Source organism: Pollachius pollachius (assembly GCF_949987615.1).
Source record: "Pollachius pollachius genome assembly, chromosome: 9".
Taxonomy (NCBI): Eukaryota; Metazoa; Chordata; class Actinopteri; order Gadiformes; family Gadidae; genus Pollachius; species Pollachius pollachius.
In genome coordinates this window covers 17,757,977-17,775,346 of record NC_136942.1, presented here as the reverse complement: position 1 = coordinate 17,775,346, position 17,370 = coordinate 17,757,977, and the positions used below count along the sequence as shown (strand labels likewise).

The window sequence follows — 17,370 nt, the reverse complement described above, 5'->3', positions numbered from 1 at the left end:
CGGATTATCTACTATCGTCAAGCGGAACGACGATACGTCTATATTCCTCGTAGCCCGAATACGCGCAATTGACCACAGGAGGAACCGGGGCTCATTTTCCCTGCCAAGCAATTCCTCCAGAATGTCATCATTAACGAATTCGGCTTGCCTATTCATCCTGCCTGTTGCCCTGTGTCTGAGTAAGTATAAGCCTACTTCTAGTACAAGCCGACTCCGAGAAAACTTTAGTGTACAATGTTTAACTTCTAGGTCTTCTGCTGAAAAACTTAAATAGCAGCGAGCAAGTTGTGCTGTTCCACCCTGCCTTGTACACGGACGCTGAGGTTGACTGAATCGCACGGTGATGGCTTTCCGTTTGTGAGCATTTAGTCACACCTTTAGCGCGATACCATCTCCCGTACAGCCAAAGCCTACCAATACCATGTGTTTGATGCGGAACAGGGATACCGGGACGCTACTGCAGTATTTAGGCTACTCCAAGGTTCACCAGGTGAACCTCCATCTCACTTATAGTTTCCTCTTTAAATGTTCACTTTAATGCTACTGTTGGATCACAGCTACCGGACGAGCTGGCGTTCTGCCCTAGCGATACGATCATGTCGGTGAGATAAAGTGGAGACAAAAGTGCATATTTAATTCCTTTCATCGTTTACAAGTATATATCTTAAGAGTCCGGGTTCAACGCAATGGCAAATGGCAATCGTATAAGACTGAGATAAGTCATACATGGTAATTACACACCTGGGCATGGTTGTACATTCTTTTCGCGTTTTTCAACCATCACAGCCGCCCTCCTCTTTCCTCTGCACACTGTGGTGCTGATGCTGAGCTGGGGCCACGCTGTGTTCCCTGGGGGATGCGCTCAGGGGGGGAAACATGCCGATGGAAATAAATCATAAATGAATTGCATCAGTTCCCCCACGTCAGTGTCCCACGAGACTCAAGTCCGGTATCCGAACCTGCACGCTCGGACGCCAGGGCAACAGTGCCATGGCTACAGTCTCTCTCTTCTCTCCTCTATCCTCTCTATTCACTCTCTCGCCTTGGTCTTTCTCTCTTCCTCTTTCTTGCTCTTTCCATTCCCCTCTCCTCTCTCTCTTCTATGTAGCTCACTCTCTCTTCTCTCCCCCTCCATAAAGGCCTGTCCTACCCTCGGGTTTGCTGCTGTTTTATTCTTTAGTCTTTCCTCCAGCTATGTGGTCCAGCATTGCTTCATGAGTCCTGTATCTCTGTGGGATTTAGGTCCAGCCTAGAGACTTCCGCTTAAACCTGAACGGCCGTGCAAACGCTGAGCTAGAGCGTCCTGGAGTTGAGTCATAGAGCTCATCTTTCTGCTTCCAAACTACAAGATACTCGGTGGACAAGTCGTTTCAGGCGCATTATCGGGCAGGGAGGGGGGAGACATTTGATCTCTAATTGTACTCCTCTGAAGCGGTTCCTAAACCAGTTTTCCAGTCTTCCTTCTCTCTGCAAGTTTTGCTTCAGCAAGTGCAGTGTAATGTCGTCCTCACCCCCCTCCCCCCTCTTGACAAAGCACAGCTATGGAAAGTAGGAGATTCCTCATTAAATTTCGTTCACCACACTTGTTGAAAATTGCCTCAGCAATTTTCTGAGCTGCTACTTCTACCCCCTTTATTCTCTCTCTCTTGCTCTCTTTCTCCCCCCCCCCCCCCCCACACAGTGGCTCTTCATTACAGACGAAGAAAGCACGGCTCTACGTTATGGAACTCCCATCAAGCTCATAGAGAACCAAGTGTAGTCGTACGCCTCACCCCCCCCCCCCCCCCCCCCCCCCCCCCCCCCCCCCACATGCAGGCAAAAACTCATCACCATGGCTATCTTTAGCTCTTCCCGGCGAAACACCTGCCATGACAGATGTGTTCAAAATGTCACATCGGCAGCCCGCCATATGTAAGAGATGTTTTTATCTCTACATCACTCTGCTCATTCCCTCCTTCGCTGGTCTGGTCTCACTGTCTCCCCCACATCCTGTCTCACTTTTCCTACCACATCCTGTCCCACTGTCTCCCCCACATCCTGTCCCACTGTCCCTACCACATCCTGTCTCACTGTCTCGAAAACATCCTGTCTCACTGTCTACCCCACATCCTGTCCCACTGTTCCTACCACATCCTGTCTCACTGTCTCGAACACATCCTGTCTCACTGTCCCTACCACATCCTGTCTGACTGTCCCTACCAAATCCTCTCTCACGGTCCCTACCACAATCTGTCTCACTGTCCCTACCACATCCTGTCTCACTGTCCTCCACCACATCCTGTCTCACTGTCTCCACCACATCCTGTCTCACTGTGCTCCACCACATCCTGTCTCACTGTCCCCCCCCCCCAATTATGTCCGCTCACTCTCTCTCTCTCTCTCTCTCTGTTCTTCTATTTTCTCATGTCGTCTCCCCTCCTCTTCACTTAATGTTTCTCCTCTCTACTGCAACCTCCCCTCTCCTCAACTCTTAATCATGTAGCATTAAGGTTTTCATGTTGCGTTGCGTTTATCATGTAGCACTATGTTGGACATGTAGCATTGTGTTTTCTTCAGGCGTTGTCTTTTTATTGTCCCTTTGTGTTTGATTGCAGCTTTTTGTTTATGATGTAGCATTATGTTTGTCTTGTAGCATTGTGTTTGTCTTGTAGCATTGTGTTTATCATGTAGCGTTGTGTTAGTCTTATAGTGTTGTTTCTATCATACAGAGTTGTGTTTGTAATGTGTGTTCCTGAGATGCTGGAATTATTATGCTGGAAAAAAATAAAAAGGTATTGAGTAATGTGTGTATGTGTGTGTATGCATATGTGTTTTCGTGTGTGTATGTCTATGTATTCATATTCTGCATCCCCAGACTCCGCCATAAATATTTATACATACACACACGTAGATTACAGGTTGGTACTGAAGGTCAGTCCAGATAACGAATTGTTTAGCTGCCCGTTTAAACTTCTATCCTTTCTATTTCTGCTTGGCAGAGTCATATTCTGAAAGGCAGTCACATGCATATCACTCTATTAAAGGGAGTGGCCAGGAAGAAGGATAGAGACAAGAGAACATTGATAAACCAGGAGATAAAAAGAAAATAAGAGGCTGGTTCATAGTGACAGAAAGTGCATGTGTAGGATGCATTACTTGATATTCATTGTAAGAGCTTTAGATCACAGGCTAGAGTTTAACCAAGATAGAGCAGGCCAGAGGTTACCCAAGCTAGAGATCCACAAAGTTTGCCTGGTATGAAGTTTGAACAACAAATGTCACGCAAACAGCTCATCTGGATGAGCTGTAATTCATCATTCTTTGGTCAAAACATGCCCAACAGTAGAGGTGTAACGATACATGTATTCGAATTGAACCGAATCCGTACGGACGTCACGGTTCGGTGCATGGATTTACACGGAGAATACATGGTATACAATTAAATAAAACTGGCATGCGAATTAATTAATGTAATGCGGAACTAATGTTAGGTACGCAAGTTCTTCAGGGACAACTAAACTGCAGCCCTGATTGGCGCCTAGGTAGCCGAGTGTGTTATGTCGCATAACACGTCGGGTTCTCTGACGTCTCTGGTATTTCCACAACGAGACTCGTAGTGGGGGTTATCTCAGCCATGGTTGTGAAGGAATTAGGGGAAAGGAACTTTGACTTTGACTCCCTGAAGTACATGAATTTTGACATGGAGGAGAAAGGGATTGTTGCCCGCGATTGTCTCCCGCCGGAGCCCCCGTGCCCGCTTTCCGCTTCCGAGGCACCACCGCCTCGGCAGCGCGCAGCGGAGTTCCGGCCGGAGACAATCTTAGTCAACAACCCCTTTCTCCCCCATGTCGCGGTTCAGTCCACTTCAGATTGTTTTGGAAGTGGAAGAACCAGAGACGTCGGAGAACCCGACGCAGTCGATTGAGATTCATAATATCGTCTGGAAGCGCACACAGCTTTTGGCCGTGATAATATATATTATGATATCCATGTATAATATGATATTATTTAGATATGGAGCTCCAGGACTCTGGCTGGAGCACCCGGAGTGTTCTAGAATATTTACAGAACACGGCCAAAGGCTGTGTAGCCTCGCCATTGAGATACATCCACTGTAAACAGCGCATGGTACCGTGGCCTCAAGCTGCTCAGGGCCACACCCCCACCCTCCACCTTGACCCGCCTCTAAAAACGGCAAGGAAAGCTCATTGTGGGACTGGCTCGTAGTGGCTGTAATTCGCACTTGCTCGCTGCTATGTGTACTTTGCACATTCATAAATAAGACATGCTGCATTTTCAGTTTTATAACTGACTGTCTGATTTTGTTCACAAGTTACGGATGGAGTCTGGAGATGATGTGGGCTACTTATTGTTTACTGTTTACATTTTAGATTACACAGTTCAGGCTGTTGCAGCTAGCTCAGGGGAGAGACTGTATGACACTAGGTGGTACAACCTGAGACATGCACGAAAAAAAGAATTGCCTTCTGCATTTTTGTTTTTTCTTGTCCCTTCATTGTACCGAACTCGTACCGAACCGTGTCCGAACCGAGGTATGAACCGAACCGTGACTTCAGTGTACCGTTACAACCCTACCGAAGAGTAGGGCAAATTTCCCACACAAACAGATATACTACCACCCCGACCACACATGTGCCTGAACCACACCCAGGCTAGCATAGAATGCTGTGATATGTATTTACAGAGGCACTATACATAAACATACATGCAAGTAAACACACAAACACCACACACACACAAACACACACACAAACACACGTAGCATCCATTACTACACACACACACACACGTAGCATACATTACCGCACACACACACACAAACTATCCATTAGCACACATGTGCACACACACACACACACACACACACACACACACAAGTAGCAGCCATTACTGCACAGACACACACACGGCGGCGCAGGCCGGGCTCCCTGTGAAGGAGACGGAGGAGGAGGTATATTGTGCGGGACGCAGCCGCTGACCCCCCACTTGAGTTAATGAGCATTTATTGACTTGAGCACCTGGCGTCGCTGCTGCAACTTATCACTGTTAGCACCTCTCTGCTCCGGAAAATACACACACACACAAACACACACACACACACACACACACACACACATCCCACTCAAAGGCATTACACACACACACACACACACAATCAGGCAACACAAAACAGAGGCATTAATGCATACACACACACACAAACACAACCCACACACAGACATTAACCCCCACACACACACACACACACAAACACATCCCACACACAGGCATTAACGCACACACACAAACAGAACCCACACACAGGCATTAATGCACACACACACAACCCACACACAGGCATTAACGCACACACACTCAAGATTGAAGAACTTAGTCACATACGGTATGTGTCAAAGTGAGACTCACACTGGCACACATCACACAGACACACAAACAGGCATCAATGCACACGTTCTGGTATTAACACAAACACAAAACACACATGACCATTGACAATGCATGAGACACACAAAGACCAACACAGACGCACAAACACACACATCAGCTCACATACACAGGCATTCACACACTTACACAAAACACACATGGCCATTGACATGCATGTTAACACACACACAAACACAGACACACACACAGACGTCAACGCACACACACAGGCATTCGCACAAAAACACACATGGCCGTTGTCGTGCACACACACACACACACACACACGTCATGACAGCAGGGTTATGTTAATGGCTCTCTGAACTCTACAGTATACCCACTGAGCACTCCCCCTCTTCCACAGTCTGTAGCATCACTGTGCCCTGACCTTGGGGTCTCAGGGGGGGCTCGCGTCACGCAGGATGGGTTCAGGCATCAGAAGCCATGATCCCGGGAGGTTCTGGAGAAAGAGAGTGAGAGTGCTTCTCTTTAATGGACCGCTCTCCCTTGCCCCTCTGCCGGGATAGACTTGATCACACTGCGGAGCAGGACGTGTCTAAGACCAGCTAGGTCAGGCTGGGATGAGGAGCTGATAGAATGGTTTACCACCACCTGGACCTGTCCTGGCTAGGTTCCTCCGGCTTGTTTTTTTTCCTTTCTGAGGAACTTAGTGAGCTATCAACCCATGGGTCGAACACTCTCTCTCTCTCTTGCTCGCTCTCTCTCTCTCTCGCCCGCCCTTGCTCTCGCTCGCTCTCTCTCTCTAAAGCTTCGTTGAATAAAAACAATAACCCCCCCTGAGGCTGCTGACTGCCGTAGTCAGGGCTGCCACAAGCAACGGGAGGGATGTCATCGCCTGTTTGAGGCGGTTGTCCAGCGTTTAGCGAACCTGCCAAATATCTCTCGCTCTCTCGCTTGTTTCACTCACTCACTCACTCACTCTCTCTCTCTCTCGCTCTCTCTCTCTCTCTCTCTTTCACCACCTCTTCCTTCACCTCCCTTGCTACCGTCTCAGGATAGCTAATCCGGGGTTGTTTCAATTCTTTTAAGTACATGTAAATCTTTCATTAGGGCTCCATCGTGCAGTCTGTCTTTAACAAGCTTTTAGGTTGAATAATGTACCAACTGGTGTCTGTTGTGGCCTCCGTCAACGACAGCCCCTGCCTGTGCCCGGGAGTGTGTGTGTGTGTGTGTGTGTGTGTGTGTGTGTGTGTGCGTGTGTGTGTGTGTGTGTGTGTGTGTGTGTGTGTGTGTGTGTGTGTGTGTGTGTGTGTGTGTGTGTGTGTGTGTGTGTGTGTGTGTGTGTGCGTGCGTGCGGTTGCGTGCGTGTGTGTGTGTTTGTTAATAGCCTCCTCGGTCAGATCCATTTCCATCGCAGGGAGCAGCCTCTTCATTGACCCATCTGGTGCTGGCATGACAGCAGACACGCCGAGCCCACAGGGGGAAGGGGGGGGGGCGAGTGGGCTCTCAGAGATGAAGTAGTTTGCTCAAGGGCATGACATCGGCACGCGTGTGCTAAAGTGAACCAGCCACCGCTGAGGTTCGGCTGATATGGACGTGCATCTCTCTGGCTCACTACTCTGTCCCCTCCCAGCGCTGGCTAAACCTCAGGGGGGGTAGGAGAGGCGAGGGCTGGGGTGTGTGTGTGTGTGTGTGTGTATTTGGGTGTGTGTGTGTGCGACGATGTTGGGTGCGTCACCTTGTTTTGGAAATTGAAAGCATTGTTCTGAAAGTGCTGCTTGCTGCTGTGCGGTCGCTCTCTTTCCATCCTGGTGTGTTTCTTTTGTACACTGGATCCAGTTCACTGGCTGCCTTTAGCAGTGAGATCCCCACGGGAATCCCTCCTTGTTCGGAACGGAGCCAAGTGACAGCTGCACCCCTGGAGTAGAGTACACTCAGAGTATAGGGCACTTAGAGTATAGGGCACTAGGAGTAGAGCGCACTTAGAGTAGAGCACACTCAGAGTAAAGCGCACTTAGAGAAGAGTAAACTTTGAGTAGAGTCCAGTTAGAGTAGAGTCCACTTAGAGTAGAGTGCACTTAGAGTAGCGTCCACGTAGAGTAGCGTCCACTTAGAGTACAGTACACTTAGAGTACAGTACACTTTGAGTAGAGTACACTTCAAGTAGAGTACACTTAGAGCAGAGTAGAATTAGAGCAGAGTACAGTTATTGTAGAGAACACTTTGAGTGTGTGTGTGTGTGTGTGTGTGTGTGTGTGTGTGTGTGTGTGACCGATCGACCGGTACCATGTAATTGCCCATTTTCTAAAACTTGTATTAAAGGATAACTTCAGGACCTCCCAACCTGGACCGTACTTTGCGATCGTTTTGGGTCTAAGGGAGTAATGTGAACACTCTATAAAGCTGTCCAGTATCAAGTCAGAACGCTGCAGCCATAATGTTAGTACACCTTCTGCAGTGTCATCCTTTAGGGCGCCTGTCAATGGACGGCCTCTAAAAGTGCTGGCTTCTGTCACTGATCGGATAAGATTGTTATTATTAGTGACGCGTACATTATCGAAAATATCCCTACAGAGATGTAAAACTCTTTCTTTATGTAAGAAGATGTAACTCTTCGCTTCAGTCTGTTTGTTATTGTGTCCAATCATGGCTCACTCTGAAAGCTCTCAAGTCTCGCTCTGAAATCTCATTGTTGTGCTGCAGGATATGTCCCTCTTTTCATTACAATCTCTTGCTCTTTTCTCAACAAAATCCTAAAATAACAATAAGCCACACTTTCTGCAGTCCAACACAAGAAGCTCTCCTCTCTCCATCTCTCCCTCACATCTCCACCCGTCTCTTCCTGCAACAACCCAACTCTCAGGAAGCTTCTCCTGTAGCAGGCCTTGGTGGGACACAATACCAACTGACAGTGATCGAGCAAAGGGAAAATAAACGTTTTATATAAAGTTATATTTCTCTATAGGGATTCTTTCCATGATGTTAGAATATCCGAGCCAGTGGAAAAATCACTCTTGGATGATATACATTGACGCAGCACAGGGATTAAGGATGTCGCGTCGTTGCTCAACACTGGACCAACTCCAAAGATAGTACTCTGCATTAGTCCCTGAGTCCCAAATCAGAAGATAGGGTCCAGGCTGAAAATTCCCAACGTTTTCCTTAAACTCCAGTGTGTCATGCTGCCCCCCCCCCCCCCCCCCATCTCCCCCTCATCTCCTGCTCTTCACATTAGCCCCCTCCTCCTTCAGAGACCAGTCTCTCCTCACCTCCTCCGTCTCATGTTCAACCGGGCTGGCAGGATTTTACCGCCCGTCGAGACTTCTGTTGACACATTTACACGATGTTCCAACAAAGGCGACAGAAGCAACTGAGGCGTAAAAGTTATTCTTTGAGCAAAAAGAGAAACTTATGCCATGTTACACTGTTTTATATGGTTTGTGGTCTCTTTCTAATTCCACACCATGTGATACCTTCCAAGGTGCCAAGCACTTACAATTAAGAGTCTTCCAGAAATCATTCTGGATAGCATGTCAATATAAACAATTATATGAATGTGATAATAAATAACAAATCCGCCTTAACAAAAACATATACTTTTTACCAAAATAAGTCATGGCTCCAACAACATGCCTTCTCCTCACCACTGATGTCACTTCCTACTTCCACTTCCATCACTTCTCTACCTCCCCCGTCTCACTTCGTCCTCTCTTCGTCCTCTCTGTGACCTTCTCTCCATCCTGCAAAACCGCCTCCACTTTCTTCCTTATTCTCTTCCTTTTCCTTTTCAAGGTGTTGCCCTTCTCTCTCTCCTCCCTCCCTCTCTCTCTCTCTCTCTCTCTCTCTCGCTCTCTCTCTCTCTCTCTCTCTCTCTCTCTCTCTCTCTCTCCCACTCACTCTCTCTCCTACTCACTCTCTCTCGTAGCATCCCATGGGCGGCACTGTCCAATGTAAATGTATTGCATTTCTCTGTCTCTCTGTCTCTCTCCCTCATCTCTCTGTCTCTTTCTCACGCTCTCTCTCCCTCTCTCCATCTGTCCGTCTGTCTGTCTGTCTCTCTCTCTCTCTCTCGCTCTCTCTCTCTCTCGCAGTCAGTACGCCAAACCTTCCCCAGAGCCTTTCATGTCTTAAGTTAGTTTTAACTCAATCTCTCTCTCTCCCTCTTGTCTCTCGGCCTCATCTCACTCTGTTGCTTTTTCTCTCCTTTTTCTTTTTCTTAGATAAGTGCATCAATTGCTACGGTTCCCAGGGCTGCCACTGTTAGATGTGTGTCTTGAGTGTGTGTGTGCGTGCGTGCAACCAGGTGTTTGTCTGTGCTCGCTTGGGTGTGTGTGTGTGTGTGTTTGTGTGATGTGTGCCTGTGTGCCACGTATCCTTCAGGAGGATGTTTTCACGTGTGCTGCTGCCACAGTTCAGCAGCACATGAGCAAGGCTCATTCATATTCAGCCTCAATCCAGACGTTCTTTTCCAAACAGTTGAAATTCTGCGGCGGAAGCTTCGGGCTGGGATACACCAGGCTCAGTGTGCCACACACACACACACACACACACACTCACAGACACACACACACACAATGCTGTGCCACACACACACACACACACACACACACAATGCTATGCCATACACACACACACACACAAGCACAAACACACAATGCTGTGCCACACACACACAGACACACACATACGGTGCTGTGCCACACACACACACACACAGGAACGGTGCTGTGCCAAACACACACACACACACACACACACACACACACACACACGCAGTGCTGTGCCGTGCCACACACAGTGCTGTTCTGTGCCACACACACACACACACACACGCACGGTGCAGACTTTTTTATAACCACAGTAGTTGAGGCTGCTTGGTCACCTGCCAGCGTGTTTAATGAAACGCTGGTCTTCAGAGGGATCCAATAGGGTAGGCCCCGGAATGGGCCTCAATTTAGCCAAGGATTGCGGTCTCTCTGTCCAACCGTCTGTCTGTCCAGCTGTCTGTCTTTCCAGCTGTCTGTCTGCTCTCTCCCTCTGCTGGGACACACGCTGTTATATTAAGCCAACGCATTTCATTTTTTTGTCAACAAGCAATAAAGCTTTGGCAGTCAGTCTCTGTAATTGGCTATGCACCGATGCTTAGAAGTTAAGCTATAGCGATATGAACGGCTCCCAGCCCCCCCCTTGATCCTCTGTGGATCCAGAGAGTGTTTAAGCATTCAGCTCAGCGCTCAGGGACTGGTCCACAGGACCGGCGGGTCCAGGGGTGGACATGGAGCAAACAACCCAACCAATCAATGGGCTGAATCGGAACATGCAGGTTGGTTTGCCCTCGGCTCCAGCCTTCAGCTCAAAGCTGTTGATCTCTGTAGCCTAGATCGTAAGGACTTCAGACAGCAAGCCGCGACGTAGCATCTCATTCTGCGCTGTTATAACGCGGTTTTGTCTTACACTTTGTATAGCTCTGTTTTGTTATCATCTTGAGATTGCTCAAGTACATTTACAGCCCTGATTTAGAGAGACAGAGAAATAGGAAGACTCTTCAGCTAACGGGGGGGCCTGTTGGTAATCTGCAGTCGTTAAGGATCGAACGCAATACCTTCAGAGTTCTATAACCGAGTGACTACAGCCTATACTTACACACACAAAAGCTAAAAGGCTCCTACACGCACACACACACACACACACACACACACACACACACACACACACACACACACTGTGCATCATCGGGGCCCATCTTCGGGGCCCTTCAGAGTCCACTGTGTCTCTGCTCAAGGTTCTGACTGGAGGAAGGTCCTGACTGCATTCACCACCGCCGCGCTGCCCGCTCCTGACTGCGGAGAACACCCACTCTGCCGTGGGTCCAGGGTCACTGGAACACACTGAGTCAACGCTGTGCTTTATAAGAATGATAACGACCAGGATGTTAGGGCGCGCATAGCAACTCACAGAGAAAAGAGAAAACCTGGGACATTCTTCACGTACGGCACACCGGCCCACGCCTCCGGGGCATGAGCCGAGAATAGTTAGGATCCAGCCCTGTTAGGGTCCTGTTAGGGCCCTGTTAGGGTCCTGTTAGGGTCCTGTTACGGCCCTGTTAGGGTCCAGCCCTGTTAGGGTCCTGTTAGGATCCAGCCCTGTTAAGGCCCTGTTAGGGTCCAGCCCTGTTAGGGTCCTGTTAGGATCCAGCCCTGTTAGGGTCCAGCCCTGTTAGGGTCCTGTTAGGATCCAGCCCTGTTAGGATCCTGTTAGGGTCCAGCCCTGTTAGGGTCCTGTTAGGATCCAGCCCTGTTAGGGTCCTGTTAGGATCCAGCCCTGTTAGGGTCCAGCCCTGTTAGGGTCCTGTTAGGATCCAGCCCTGTTAGGGTCCTGTTAGGATCCAGCCCTCTTAGGATTCACAGCGCCCAGTCAGACCCCTAAGTGGGCAGACTCCTCCCAGTCAGACCCCTAAGTGGGCAGGCTCCTCCCAGTCAGACCCCTAAGAGGGCAGGCTCCTCCCAGTCAGACCCCCTGTTTTACTAAGAATCTCATTTTCCTAAACATGAAAGGAGAAGTACGATTTAGGAAGGAGGTATTGGGGATGTGAGCAGAATAAAGCACAAGGTGTAGAGACAACCCGTACTTACATTTAAGCTAAATAGCTCCCAGCGCCAATCTGAGCAATTTATATCAAACTGGAGAACTCACTCAAACACACGTACACACCCCACATATATAGACTTCCCAGGTCTTTACAGCCAATTTAATCAGCGATCAGAGGCCCTGAGGAAGATTAAAGCACTCTGTAATCTGGGAGATTTGCTTCAGTTCATCCATACAGCCAAGGGGACTTGAATATCCCTGCCGGCCCTGCCCCAAAAGCGCTCAAGGAAAAGAAAAAAAGGGGAACACTGTGCTGAGACAAAGTAGTTCAATAGTAGTACCCAGTAGTTCAATGATATTTACTGTGTTAGAATGTAAGTATGGAATGTGGCTCTCTATAGATCAGCGGTTCACAAACTTGTTCTACTAGTGTACCCCATCTAAGATATATTCTCAGCGGAGTACCCCCTTCAACAGCACAAAACATTTTTTGAAAAAAATAAAATGAAATTAACATAAATAATGTATGGGTGTTCTATTTGGCAGTGTTAATATGAACATTAAAAGGGTGCAAATACTCACAATTTAGTGAGAAACATGGGCCAGTGCTTCATGCAACCGTGGGCAATTTTTCCCCCTCAAAGGAAGCACAACGCCAGGGGAGGTTCAGAGCACGGAGAGTTGAAACCCATTAAAATATACTGTACCTGAAAATGACCACCTTTTGGTGTTTCTGGATGCACTTTCTTTTCAAAGATTCTGTTTTTTTTTCGAATTTCTATTTTCTGACTTTCAGAATTGAAACTTGCTCAGGGTGATTTCTTTTATAGCTTTTCTTTTAAAGCTTTTTTTGTACCCCCTGCAGTGCTCCAATGTACCCCTAGGGGTACGAGTACCCCAATTTGAGAACTACTGCTGTAGTCTAGATTATAGAGAAACAATATGTAGGTTTCTGGACCTTGTTGAAGCATGATGGGGAAGCCACTGGGCCTCATTGTATATGTGTTACACGTTATATATGTTATCTGAGATATACACAAAGTAACATTCAATACTGCGTATAGTCACACGGCTGGTCACTGTGCAGCAGCATTGTCTACCCAAGGGAATGTCTTATGTTAGAAAATATGTTTTCAACATAAAATCCATTTTTTAAACAGTTGCTAGTAGCTTGCTTATGAATATACATTTTGAGACTGTCTGTAATTAGTCTGGTGTCCAACGTGCCACACCGAGGCTCTCCATCATTGGCTTGATGCCATAAGCAGAAATGACAAAAGGCTATCAATACAATATACAACAATTCCCTATCCGAGGAGCTACCTTGGCTAGTATACCATAGCTTAAAAAGTTCCCTTTTTTCTGGAATAATATTGGATATTTAGTTGATGTAATGATCACTGTGCTGGTCACCTTCAAGCATAGGCTGTCTACAACGTTGTGATGGTCTCCTCTATGTCCATGAAGAGGTCGACTAATACTGAATCTGGTCTGATGCTGTTTATGTAGCTGGAGCCCATTCTGTGGGCCTGTGCAACACATGAAAGTAGAGTAGACATCAGCTTCATCTGTCTTTTGAAGTCTCATTCGGTCACCAGCACAGGCTAGCATGCGTAGCTAGGATTATGTACATGTAGTTATATAATGTATGAGTTCTATATGTGCCGGTGTATTTACAGGACAGGAATGTATGTGTCTATACGCTCCTTTCTCCTTCATATTTCAGCTCGTTCTATCCGTATAAGCGCATCAAAGAGGAGTAAAAAGACAGCATTAAACTTGCTGTGAGGAGGGAAAAAACGGAGCGCTACAAAAAGAATATTAGAGTGTCTTGCTTCCTTACAGATCTTCTCATGTTCTATCAGTGGCCCCGGAGAATGTAGCATGATGCTGTTTTCCCCGTCTGTGTGTTTCAGAGGGACCGTTCAGACTCGGTTGCTGCTCTTGCCACAGAGTTGAGTCTCCCTCAATCAGGGAGCACAAAATAACTCTATCTTTCGAGTTGTAAAAAAATAAATGGATTGGTATTTATCCCAGAATCAGTAATGGCGGTTAATTGTTTTATTGTTTGTGTTTTTACTTCACAGCTGAGATTGTGTTCAGGGATAGCCAGAAAGTTAAGATAATTGAATCAAATTGACTGAAACAGAGTGGTTTCATTTACAAAAGGACAACGGAGATCTTTGAAAAAAAAACTTATTACAAAACAATTACCAATATCAACACCACTTTTGTAGCTGTGAGGCACAGAGAACACAGGTTGTAAGGAAAAACTTAACTTATACATGTGTAATGCGAAGTTAATGACCAAAGTTTGTTTCTTCATGGATAGGGGAATACAACGTGATGGCTCATAAAAACAGCCAGGTACATACATTTCATATATTTTCGTCCTCATGAGGGCCTTCCTCATCATCGCCGTCCCCATCATTAAGATAAGAATAGAACAGGGAATAAGCAAACCGTACAACGCTATTGTTGAGCATTACACGGCATTGCCATTGTTGTAGAGAATACCTATCACCTATGGGTATTGTATAAGGGGAAGCAGTTGCATTCTAGACACTATTAGGCTTATGAAGCCACAAGAGATCTGGTGAGATGCATATTCGAGTCCTACAGCCAGGTTATTCCGCTATGGGTTGCATGAGTTTGAATCTATTTGAACAGTAGCAAGGTGATGCAGGAGCCATTCCATGAAGCCATGTTTCATTTTGGTCAGCCAGTGCTTCATATGCATATTGTTGTGTTAAACACTTGAGTTTGCCTGTAGCCCACAGCAGAGGAGATGGAGTGAAAGTCAATACGTGGAGATGTACGGGTCCCGGGGGAGCTGCCCTCTCAATGGGAGGTGTTTTAACATGTCTTGAGCTGCTAGCTAGACTTTATGCTGGCCACCCGAAGGGTTTTAAAGCGAGCCTCTCTTCAGAGTCCAGACGGGAGTAAAAAAACACAACAGTTAAAAAGTGAGTACAGATATAGCCGATGTGAATGGAGTTCAGTGGGTTTATCATATCCACATCCGTCGAGGCCAGTTATGAGGCCGATTGCACTTGAGTTGCTCTACGATTTCTCTGAGAAGTGATTATTGGAGGGCCGTCACAGCCTACGTCCATCTCAGGCTGAGCAGAGCTTCAGATAACTAGTGGGTAGAACTAGTTAACTAGTAGGTAGAACTAGCTACTAGTTAGTAGACTTGTTTTGTTTCTTCTTTTTTTGCTATGTAAAAGCTTCAGAAAGTCTCAGTCATCACGATGGGTATATAGACAGATAGTTGTAAAATGTGTGTATGTCTAATATAGATATCATTAGACGGTGGCTCATCAAAATTATCTAATTTAAAGTCAGTCAACATAGTCCTGAGTAATTAACTGAATTATTGTACAGAGAGAGAGAGGTGATGAGGGAGAGAAAGAAAGAGAGAGATTGTGTGTGTGTGTGTGTGTGTGTGTGTGTGTGTAGAGGGGGAGAGAAGAAAGAGAGAGAGGGGAGAGAGGGAGAGAGAGAGAGAGGGATAGAGAGGGAGAGAGAGAGAGGGAGAGATAGAGAGAGAGGGGAGAGAGGGTAAGAGGCAGAACATGTGTAAGGCTTAAATAGTTGTTTTTAATTGTTAACATTTTCCCCCCTCTCTCTCTCTCTTACACACACACACACACACATCCCTCACACAAACCTCATTGCTCCCATGCAAACGAGCGCTACACTTAACATTCTTCATGCCTTGCTTGTTTTGTACAAACGAAGCCCACTACAGTAAACACCTTCATCCCTTCCCCTGGCTAATGAACCACCTGCCGGTTGGTCCATTACAACCCCCGCACGCTCCCATTGGCTCCCTTAGCTTCATTACAGGGGATTAATGATGAGCCTCGCCCGCCCACTGCCATAACTCCTTTTGACTGGCAGCTCTACCAAGCGTTGCAGCCTTGTTGTCTTTGAAGGGTTTAGCTGTAATGTCTCTGGGTGCTAAAGTCGCTTCCACTTTCTATTTCTCCTCTTGAATCCTCAGAGGTGAGGTGTTGTTATTTCTACCCTTTAAGTCATTCTCCCTTTCTTGTTCTTTCTTGTTCTTTCTTTCTTTTTTATTTTCTTCCTTCCTTCCCTCTTTAGTTGTACAGCCTGCAAATAGGCTACTCACACACACACACACACACACACACACACACACACACACACACACACACACACACACACACATACATATATCACAAACACACATACATATGTCACACACACACACACACATACACACACAGAAGCCCGCACCCTCGTTCCCCCACTCTAACACACACTCACTTACTCAATCACACACTCACTCACTTACTCACACACACACACACACACACCCACACACACACACACACACACACACACACACACACGAACGGGCACGGGCACAATCACACTCAAGTTTCTGCACAACTGCACACTATAAATTGACACCACACAATAGGACACACACGCGATCAGAAAAACAAGCAGGCAGGTCTCAGAGGGGGTTCCTCACGCAAGAGCCGCGCTGCCGGGCAGCCTATTAGCGGTGTTTTCATGGCGTGCCGACGGTTACTATGGTTAAAGTTACCATAGGCGCGGGAGGTGTGTGCGTCAACTCCGGACTGCGAGTTACTTAGAGAGTTGGTTTAGTTAGTTAGAAATGTCAGGGTTTATAATTGACTCTGTATAAAAGAGAATGTGTGTGTGTGCTCTCTTTGTTGAGTGTGTGTGTGTGTTTGTGTGTTGTCTATGTTCAGTGTGCATATGTTTGTGTTTGTGTGTATGTGTTGTGTGTGTGAGCGTGTGCGTGTGACAGAGGGATAGCAGGAGTGTATGGGTATATGTGTGGCAGTGAGATAAATCAAAAATGTGTGTGTGTCTTTGTGTCTGTGTGACAGAGAGAGACAATGATCATTTGTGTGTGTGTGTGTGTGTGTGTGTGTGTGTGCTGGCGTGTGTGGCAGAGAGAAAGCATGTTTGTGCGAGTGTGGGTGTACATGCATGATTTTGTATGTGTGTTTGTGTTTGTTTGTGCGTGCGTGTGGTAGAGAAGTCAAGAGTTTGTGTTTGTTGAAATTTTTTGTGTGTGTGTGTGTGTTATGCCGGGCCAAGGGGTCACAAACGCCTGCTTAGGAATACGCTTTGTTAATGGTACCAAAATTTCACATGCAAATGTGCACATAGCACCTGAAACGTTATTATGGTAAAACAAAACACGTGAAATGTGAAGGGTGAAGGCTTGTGAACTTTTGTGTAAGACGTTCAGTTTGGCACACGCAGTTAATTTAAAACAACGTCTTAGAAATAACCCTTGCACTATCACAACCAAATTCTGGGTGTTACTGTAACACTGAATATTTGGACGTGTTAACGCAACAAGAATTGACACGCTAACTTGTA

At 46.8% G+C, this 17,370-nt stretch overlaps 1 protein-coding gene across 1 annotated transcript in view; it reads left to right on the top strand.

The window, feature by feature from the left end:
• Nucleotides 1-121: 121 nt before the first annotated feature.
• nrn1la (neuritin 1-like a) overlaps nt 122-17,370 on the top strand; it is a gene marked incomplete at both ends in the record, with an annotated part of 28,702 nt that continues 11,453 nt past the window's right edge. The window contains one exon of the mRNA XM_079742686.1: nt 122-179. Coding sequence (XP_079598812.1) covers nt 122-179 — 58 coding nt within the window. The remainder of the gene's footprint in view (nt 180-17,370) is intronic.